Source organism: Acanthisitta chloris, unplaced genomic scaffold (assembly GCF_000695815.1).
Source record: "Acanthisitta chloris isolate BGI_N310 unplaced genomic scaffold, ASM69581v1 scaffold30519, whole genome shotgun sequence".
Classification (NCBI taxonomy): Eukaryota; Metazoa; Chordata; class Aves; order Passeriformes; family Acanthisittidae; genus Acanthisitta; species Acanthisitta chloris.
In genome coordinates, this window is record NW_008693783.1 from 12,966 (window position 1) to 22,839 (window position 9,874).

A 9,874-nucleotide genomic window follows, 5' to 3' on the forward strand; every position below is an offset into this window, starting at 1 on the left:
TCCTCCTGACACAGATAATGATAGAAAACACCTGTCCTAAACCAGGATTTTACAAATCAAATTGGATGTTTTCTTTCTGTTTAACATGCTATTGAAACATTCATAGAATCACTGAATTTTAGGGGTTGGAATGGAGCTGAGAGCTCACCCAGCCCCAAGCCCTGCCCTGGGCAGGGACACCTCCCACCAGAGCAGGTTGCTCAAGGCTCATCCAACCTGGCTGTGAACACTGCCAGGGTTGGGGCAGCCACAGCCTCCCTGGGCACCCTGGGACAGGGTCTCACCACTCACATTCTGCTTAGTTGATGATTTAAACATTCTGCCCAGCACATACATCTTTGGATTTCCCAAACTCCTAAGGGTTTGAGAACGGAACACATTGGCCTAGATGAAAACCACTGCATGATCAGCCATTCAAACAGCATCAGCAAATTAATCCTGTGTGTTACACATATAGACTGTGTTCTCCAGACAATAACTGCCTCCCATGTGTTTTATCCACCCCTTTGTTTTCAAGACTCTGTTGGAGCTGAAGGAGTCAAGGAGGTCTAAGAAAGTGATGACCAAGTTTGAAGTGCTTCGATTGGAAGTTGTTGACTACATAGACAATCTTGTCAGGTAAGTTTTAGCCCTTTTATCCTCCTGCACTTGTTTGCACCAGGACAGAAATTTTACTCACCATATGAGCATGTTAATCTTGTCAAAACTCTGTCTTGGTCCCTGCAGCACACTTGGGGTTTTCTTCCTTCCTGTTCTCTCTTTCATAGAATCATCATGGAATTTTAGGGGTTGGAATGGAGCTGAGAGCTCAGCCAGCCCCAAGCCCTGCCCTGGGCAGGGACACCTCCCACCAGAGCAGGTTGCTCAAGGCTCATCCAACCTGGCTGTGAACACTGCCAGGGTTGGGGCAGCCACAGCCTCCCTGGGCACCCTGGGACAGGGTCTCACCACCAGAACAGGCAAAACTTCTGCCTAACATCGAACCTCAATTTCCCTCCTTCAGTTTGTTCCCTTTGAGGGCTCTAAAAATAATAGCTGAGATAAAAAATCTCTTTTACATAGATTAATTGAAATAATTGGCATATGAATTGACCAACTTGCTTTGGCTACAGAGATAAAGTCAAGGGGGGACTGAGTATATCTGTCAAAGTAGCTTTTACCCTAATCTTTGCTGCTCTGTTCTACATAGGAAATGGTGCAGATGTCAAGTGTGATATCCTGTCCATGCTGGGAGCTGTTTTCAGTGAGAAAACCACAGCAGATAGAGTTTGGAGGGGAAAATGTGAAAGGCTTGTTGTGGTGAGGGAAGAGATGAGGGCAGGGGGGGAGGCAGAGGAGCTAACAAAATTATGACTGTACCAAGAGAAAAGCTTCAAATAGCATGGGATCATAGAATTTAGGGGTTGGAATGGACCTTAGGGATCATCCAGCCCCAAGCCCTGCCCTGGGCAGGGACACCTCCCACCAGAGCAGGTTGCTCAAGGCTTCATCCAGCTCAAATATGAAGACAAAGATGAGCAGAGACTCATCACGAGGCCTCAAGATGGATAAGCAAGGGCTGTGGAGTACAAAGCTGGTGTTAACATTTTAGCTGGCCCAGCTGGAGTTCTGTGCTAAATCCCTTGGATGGAGAGTGGATAATAACAGATTTCTCTACTCCCAAGTTTTATTTTAGTGCAGTTCATCTTGTTTTCTCAGAGATTTGGTTGGGAAACATAACTCCTTGTAGGCTCTGAGTGCAGCACAGTTCTGTTGTGTCCCTCAAGCTAAAGCTTGTGACTCCCCTCCTTCCCCCTGATGCTTCTGCAGGAGATACCTGGTCCCTGCAGACCACAGGACACTGCACGAGGTGGTGTATTTCAACACAGCCTCAGTGCTCCGTGGGCACCTCAGCGCTGCCCCCAGGACTGCTCTGCACACAGCCTTGAACAACCCATACTGCTACCTCAAGGTAAGGAGCACAGAGTTCTTTGGGCTGCTGGAGAACCTGCTGAGGGCTAAGTGTGAGGGTGGTGGCCCAGGCTCAGTTTTGCTGTTTCATGAGGCTTGGCAAACATTCAAGTGTTTTGCAGAGAACCAGCAAGAGTTGATAAGCAGCTGGGGAGTTTGTCCAGAGAGCTTAGGGAATTTGTCTCCTGGAATAAAGAGGCTGATTCTGGGAAGAGTTCTGTGTGAGGGATCCAGAGCCTGTGCTAGTCATATCTGTTACAGTGAGACATGGGTTTGTCAGCCTGTAACTCAGGAGTGTGCCATAATAGTTTCAAATTATAGAATCATAGGATTTTAGGGGTTGGGATGGAGCTCAGAGCTGACCCAGCCCCAAGCCCTGCCCTGGGCAGGGACACCTCCCACCAGAGCAGGTTGCTCAAGGCTCAGCCAACCTGGCTGTGAACACTGCCAGGGTTGGGGCAGCCACAGCCTCCCTGGGCACCCTGGGACAGGGTCTCACCACCACAACAGGCAAAACTTCTGCCTAACATCCAACCTCAATTTCCCTCCTTCAATTTGTGCCCATTGCCCCTTGTGCTGTCCCTGCAGCTCCTAACACAGATCTCTCTGAAGCTTCCCTGGAGCCCCTTCAGCTCCTGCAAGGTGCTCTGAGCTCTCCACACAACCTTCTCTTCCCTTCTTCAAGGGTTCCAGCAGTGACAGGTTCATGGTTGGACACGATGAGCTCAGAGGTGTCCTCCAGCCTTGATGTTTCTGTGACTGAACTGAGAGACATTAACCTAATGTTTGCAGCTTTTGTGTTCCTCATAGAGAACAAATAAACCTGAAAATTGCTAGGGGTTCTAGAGTCCAAACTGGACCTTAGTCCTAGATGCCCCTTGAGACCCATGAAAGGTGAGCTAGAGATTCTTGAGCAAAATTATATTTTTTGTCCAACCTTCTTTCCTGTCTTGGAAAGCAGTTGTTTATGAAGGTATCATTGCTACAGCTGTAAACGTCCCAAAGGGACCTGTACATTTTACTAGCATGTAAAAGCATTTTAGGAAAGATCCATGAAAGGTCAGTGGTTGTTTCTACGTTGGCTTCTTAGGGTGCATGGAACTGAAGTTCAGTGCTGTAAATCTCTGCAGCTCAGAGACTTTTGCCTCTGGCCCAAGTGGGTTTTGTCCTTCCCAAGTGACTGGTTCAGTGCTGATGACCTGAATCTGAGTGACTGGAGAGGTGCCAAGCAGGGAAGGACCTGAACATGAGCCACCAGGGTGGCCAAGGAGGCCAAGGGCACCTTGTCCTGGCTCAGCAGAGTGTGGCAGCAGCACTAGGGCAGTGTCATCCCCCTGCACTGGGCACTGGGGAGGTCCCAGCTCAGTGCTGTGCTCAGCTTTGGGCACTCACTGCCCAAAGGCCATTGAGGCACTGAGCGAGTCCAGCCAAGGGCAACGAGGGCAGCAAAGGGCAGAGCACATGGGCAAGGGCTGAGGGAGTTGGGTTGGTCAGCCTGGAGAAGAGGCTCAGGGGTGACCTCCTGGCTCTCTGCAACTCCTGCCAGGGCTGGAGAGAGGTGGGGTTTGGGCTCTTCTCCCAGTTAACAAGCTCTAGGATGAGAGGAAATAGCCTCAGGTTGCACCAGGGGAGGTTCAAGTTGGATATTAAGGAATATTTCTTCCCAGAAAGGGCTGCCCAGCCCTGGCACAGCTGCCCAAGGAAGTGGTGCAGTCACCATCCCTGGAGGGATTTAAGAGACATGTCCATGTGGCACTTAGGGTCAGTGGTTGGACTTGATGATCTTAGAGCTCTCCTAACCTCACCAGTTCCATTCATTTCCTGAACTGCAGAATACTTGGTGAGCAGTCAGACCTTTGCCTTTATAGGCTCTGAGTTTGAAGCCAGAGATCAACTCCAAAGATAAAACTGAGATGAGAGAAGGAATTTTGCTTTTTAGTACATCTGACAGATTGGTAGCAAATCTTCCTCTTCCCTCCAGGGAAGCAGGAGAGAAGGAGATGCTTTGCTATTTTCTGCATCAGCAAATTATGACTAGTTTCTTTTCCTGAGCCCATAAAAGAGTATTTCTCTCTCCTGTGTGAATAGAACTAGCCAGAGAATTGGGTAACAGCCTGATCAGATAATCACTCATTACAGTGCACAGAAGTGAATAGCACTACAGAACTAACACCAGGAGTGAAGTAGCTTTAGTTGGGTTTTGGTTTAGTGGTATGTTTTGTTATTTTCCTGTTTGTTTCCTCTCTGTATGATCAACTGGATGATAACCAAGCAGCAAACGTCTGGGTAAAACACCTCCCATTGAGCTAAGATTGGACCCAGCCCTTAAAAATTAAAATCTGACCAAGGTTTTACTGTGCTTTACTGATCTTTCCTTCAATTTTTCTCTCCCACCAGAATCAAGCTCTGAAGTGTGATGGGGGAAGCATTTCCAACAAGGCCCCTGACATCTGCATCGTGTATAAGCTTCACTTGGAGTGTGGCAGATTAATCAATCTGGTGGATTGGTTAGAGGTATGTGGAGACACCAACACCTTTCCCTGTGTCCAGTGCTCTGATTGACCTTCTGTGCTGCATCTCTGCCTGGCTCCAGTGCTCCTTCTGCAGCTCAGATCACTGCACTCCTCTGCCCACCAGACTGCAGGGACCCAGGTCAAAATGCACAGGAGTTCACAGTGATACCTTCCATTCTGCCATGGTAATCTGTCACCTCCTTTGATTGCTGCTCAGCTGACATGTTCACAGAGTTAGCAGTGCAAGGTCTCATTCCTCCTGGGAGTAACCATTGCTCAGAGCTCACTGGTTTATATAGAGTTCATATATGTATACCTTATATTTAATTTTTCGGGGCCCAGGGAATGGGCTGGAGTTGTGTCAGGGCAGGGTTAGGCTGAGATTAGCAACTGGTTCTTCTTTCCCCAGAGGTGTTTGGGCCCTGAACAGCTCCCAGGGCAGTGTCACAGCCCCAAGGCTGACAGAGCTCCAGAGGTGTTTGGCCAATGCTCTCAGCACAGGGTGTGACTGTCAGGGATGTCTGTGCAGGGCAGGAGTTGGACTGATGATCCTCAGGGTCCCTTCCAGCTCTGATGATTCTGTGGTTCTGTCTGTGTATGAACTGTATTAAATCTGTATTGCTTTTCCCTCTCTAGGCTTTCTCAACTGTGGTGACAGCAGCTCAGGAACCAGATGCAGCTGCAGCTTCCTCAGGCCAGGTGGATGATATCATCCAGTATCCTTTTCTATTTCTCTTCACACTCAAATGCTTACAGGATTTACAGCTTCATGTTGTGCCTTCTTGTTAGGAGCTGCAGGGACAGCACAAGGGGCAATGGGCACAAAGTGAAGGAGGGAAATTGAGGTTAGATGTTAGGCAGAAGTTTTGCCTGTTCTGGTGGTGAGACCCTGTCCCAGGGTGCCCAGGGAGGCTGTGGCTGCCCCAACCCTGGCAGTGATGGGAGAGCTGTGACCTAGAAAGCAGATAGAGAAATAGCAACAGTTGCACATAGAACCATCAGGGCTGGAGACCTCTTAAGATCAAGTCCAGCCTTTAACTGTCACTGCTGGAACCCCTAAACCCTCAACCAGATCCTCCAGTGCCACATCAGACACCTCTGAAACACCTCCAGGGATGGTGACTGCACCACCTCCCTGGGCCATATCCCAGGGCCTGAGCAGGGCTAAACTCTTTTCCTGAGGATAGAAAGCTGTGTCAGGGAGGCAGCAAGAATGGTGCAGTGAATAGAAACTGAGGAAAAGGTTGTGCTGTTTCATGAAGCTTCAAAAATCATCTCTAATTATCTTTCCATTTTTTTCTCAAGGGACATGAAGGGATTAATTCTTTCTTCTAAGAGAGTACAGAATTAGTATCTTTGTAGGCTCTAAGCTCCCCTCAGCAGTGGCAAAGGAACTCTCCCTTTGTTGCACATGGAGCAAAGTCAGTACTGATTAGGCTGCAGCTTCTGTAGGTAAATCATGCTCTGCCCTTCCTTCCAACAATCCTGTTGTGCACCACCACACGTTGGGTAATCCATGCTTCCCATGCTGCAGAAATCTTCCCCTCCTAGAGAGAAGTGTCTCCATCCCTGTTTCCTTCACGGGTCACCCAGCGCTCGCTTCGTCCGCGCCGTGTCCGAGCTGGAGCTCCTGGGCTTCATCAAGCCAAGCAAGCAGAAGACTGACCACATGGCAAGGCTGACGTGGGGAGGCTGTTAATGTGCCCCCAGGGTGTCCAGGAACCTGTTCTCACCCTGCCCTGCAGTGTCCCCTCTGAACCAGCCCTTGTGCAGTGCCACTGAGTCAGCGTTGGGAGAGAATCCTGAGTGCCTGGACAGACTTGGACAGCAGTGCTGGTTTGCAGTGCTCTGCTCTGTCCATGCTCATCCTCCAAATACTCTGCCCTGCTGCCAGTTTTTGTTGTTGATGGGTGATGCTTGGCAGGTCCCTGATGTGGTGCTGCCCAGTGAGCCAGAAGGACAACAGTGGCTGTGCAAGCCACACAAGTGATGAGCAGTATTATTCTTGGTGAGGCTCAGCATTGTAAAATGCCTTCTAGAGCTTGAGGTAGATTTAAAAATAAATAAAACAAGTGTTCTACAATAGACAGTGAACTGCCATGTTCAGCCTCTGCTGCATGTTCTTCACAACTGATTGAGGCTGCCCTAAAACTCCTTCTTGAGGAAGGAAAAGGGACAGAAAAATTATGAAGGTAGAGAGATTTCCTCTTTGAGAAGAGCAGAAGTGAATTGTTTGTTTCCTTTTTCTAGTGAAGTTGCTCAAATCTAGCTGATTTTGCTGTCAGGGAAACTAAGAATCATAGAATCATCAAGGCTTGAAGATCATTGAGTCCAACCATGAACCTGTCCCTGCTGGAACCCCCAAACCCTAACCCAGATCCTGCAGTGCCACATCAGACACCTCTGAAACACCTCCAGGGATGGTGACTGCACCACCTCCCTGGGCAATATCCCAGGGCCTCAACACCACAACAGGGAAAACATTTCTCCTCACATCCAATCTGACTCTGCCCTGGCTCAGCTCAAGGCCATTCCCTCTCTCCTCTCCCTCAGCCCTGGCAGGAAAATCCACACCTAGAGCTCAGAGTTACCTCTCTCTGCTGAGGATCTGTGCTGCTGGCAGGGAGAGCAAACAGCTGTGTGCCAGTAACCGTAGGCTAAGCCTGTTCAGCACTGCTCATCTGACAGATCTTCAATCAAAGAACATTCCCAGCCCTTTTGGGCTTCCCTCAGGCTGCGTGGGGAGTGAGTGTTCGTGCTGACATCAGTGTCCTGTGTTTTTCAGGCCTGGGGAAGCTGAGGAAGCCAAGGGGAGAGCTGTGCTCTCTGCAGAGCTGCACACGTGTGTGCTGTGTGCTGATAAACTGCCCTGAGGGCTGGGACAGGACCTAGGCTGTGGCACCTAGGAAGGGGCTGTAGATGGAGCAAAGTGCTCCCAACTTCAGAGGGAGTGCTGGTTCCTTTGTCTGTCCCTCCAGGAAGTTTCCAGCCAACCTCAGGTGCCTGAGAGAGGATTGCAGACTTCACTTTTCCTGCGGCGTTTCAGGGCTGCTCTGGCTGCCACCAGGCTCCACTTAGCTGTACCACCACTTCAGCCTCCTCCAGACAGCTGAAAAGGAGAGCCTGGAGCTCTGAATCGCTGCCAGAAACCACAGCTCTACTAGGATGGGGAAAGTCCTATTACAAGAACCTGTGGCTGACCAAGCTGTTTCCCCAGGACTGTGGGTGAGAGAGGTTAGGCTTGGTAGAAATACCTTCAGAGAGGGTAGAAGTCACTTATTTTCCAGAATCAGAATCATAGAACGGAAGGGTTGGAATGCACCTTACAGATCATCTAGTCCCAACCATCCCTGCCTAGATGATCTGTAAGGTCCATTCCAAGCCTGCCCTTCTGTGATTCTCTCTAGCTGCAGAGACAGCAGCACATCCTGCTGTGCCCAGGGGAGGGCCTGGTTCTAAATGCTGCCAGGCAGGAGGAGGAGGAGGAGTTTATCAGCCTCTGTACTGCCTGAACAGACAACTTGGGAAACAACAAGGACAACTCAAGAGCAGGAATCTTCAGGATCTCAGTGAAGCAGCTGTATAAGTTCCATCAAGGCACAGTGGGCAAAAAATTCCACAGTTCTTCCCTGCAGAGACCTGTACATGTGAGGCTTCCCAGCAGCAGAGAGGGAAGCGACATCCCAGCAGAGGTGGGGGCACAAACAGCCCCTCAAACCTCACCTGATTATCTCACCCTTGACAGATGCAAAGGAGCAGCACCAAGTGTCTCCCTGATGTGCAAGAGGAGACAGAGCCAAGTCTCCCACCCATTCCCCTAACCTCACCTGGGCTAACTTTCTCCCCTCTGGAGGGTAAAACATGCAAGAAAGAAAGAGCAGCCAAACCTCAACAGTGTGTGGCCTTTAATCCCCAAATGTGCAGAGCCAACATGACATGAGAACAGTAAAATTAATAGTCAATAGCTGCTTCTTCCCTTTGACTAGGAACATGAAAGGTTAAGGTTAAAGTCACATTTGCTGTGCTATAAATGGTTTCTCAGGATCAAATCCTTAATTCCATCCTTGGCACTTCAGGCTGTAAGTTGTATAAAGATGTTCGTTGGGGAAAATGAGGCAGGAAATACTCTGCAATTTCGTGTTCTTCAGCAAGGAGAGGAAGGTTGGACAGCTAGAAACACAAACTAGAGAAAACTGGTCAGAAACAGACTTTAGTTTTCCTTCCTTGCTTCAAGGGTTGGACTGGGGAGTCCTTAACACCACTGGATCTGGAGCCAACATCACTATCAGCAAAGACACCTTCATGTGCTTCAGCTGCAATACAGACACAGATTTCAGCTGTGACATTAAGCTGGTTCCTAGCACTGTCTGCACAGAACAACACCCCTGCAGCTACTCCAGGGAAGTGTTCCCTGACAGCAAACAGGGGCAAAAGAAGCCTCAGGTGCCAATGTTTGTTCTAGCTCTGCCACTGTCCCAGTGTACAGCATCACCTCTGAGCTGCTAACGGTCACATTCTGAGGGCACCACATCTTTCAGCAAAACACTGCCAGAAATCAGACCTGAATTCAGGTTAACTCTTGCCTGAATGGTTTGCAAACCCTTTACTCTGCTGCATTTTGCCACCTCTTTGCACTGCTGCTTGATCTTGGGGCCTACAACAGCAGTGAATGGGAAGGTCCATTCCAACCCTTCAGTTCTGTGATTCTAAGAATGACCACATGCCTTGGAAAAGCCTTTCAGCCTCAGCTCTCAGCACTGAAGAGCTTTCACACCAAGGTCACAAGTCCTGGATCACAAGAATATAAACTCTGGATGCTTTACCAGCCTCAGGTGTTTTTCTTCTCACTGTGGAATGGAATCACAGAATCCTTCCCAATTCCCAGCTTGGGAATGGACAGAGCTTTCACACAGAGTTTCTAAACTGAAGCTGCTAAGAGTCATCTATTTTTCCAGAGTCCACAGGCCAAGCTCAAGTGTCAGCACACAGGACTGCTTGAGTCTCCTTACTTCCAGCCTTGGGAAGTGTTTGGATCTCCTTCCTTTGCTACCCTGAAAAATGCTTCAATCTCTTCCCAATTCCCAGCTTGGGAATGGACAGAGCTTTCACACAGAGTTTCTAAACTGAAGCTGCTAAGAGTCATCTATTTTTCCAGAGTCCACAGGCCAAGCTCAAGTGTCAGCACACAGGACTGCTTGAGTCTCCTTACTTCCAGCCTTGGGAAGTGTTTGGATCTCCTTCCTTTGCTACCCTGAAAAATGCTTCAATCTCCTTCCTTTGCAGCCTGAGAAATGCCTGGATCTCCTTCCTTTGCAGCCTGAGAAATGCTGAATCACCTCACAGCTCTGTGCTGCCACATCTGGACACCCAAACCCCAGGCAGGATGTCCAAGCTGCTCTCTGAGTGCACAA

General features: G+C 49.2%; 1 protein-coding gene across 1 annotated transcript in view; it reads left to right on the plus strand.

Annotated features, from left to right (window-relative positions):
• Window positions 1-6,162, plus strand: part of ORC3 (origin recognition complex, subunit 3) — a 19,018-nt gene extending 12,856 nt beyond the window's left edge. The window contains exons 12-16 of the mRNA XM_009083179.1: window positions 518-618; window positions 1,810-1,951; window positions 4,348-4,464; window positions 5,100-5,179; window positions 6,057-6,162. Coding sequence (XP_009081427.1) covers window positions 518-618; window positions 1,810-1,951; window positions 4,348-4,464; window positions 5,100-5,179; window positions 6,057-6,162 — 546 coding nt within the window. The remainder of the gene's footprint in view (window positions 1-517; window positions 619-1,809; window positions 1,952-4,347; window positions 4,465-5,099; window positions 5,180-6,056) is intronic.
• Window positions 6,163-9,874: the final 3,712 nt, after the last annotated feature.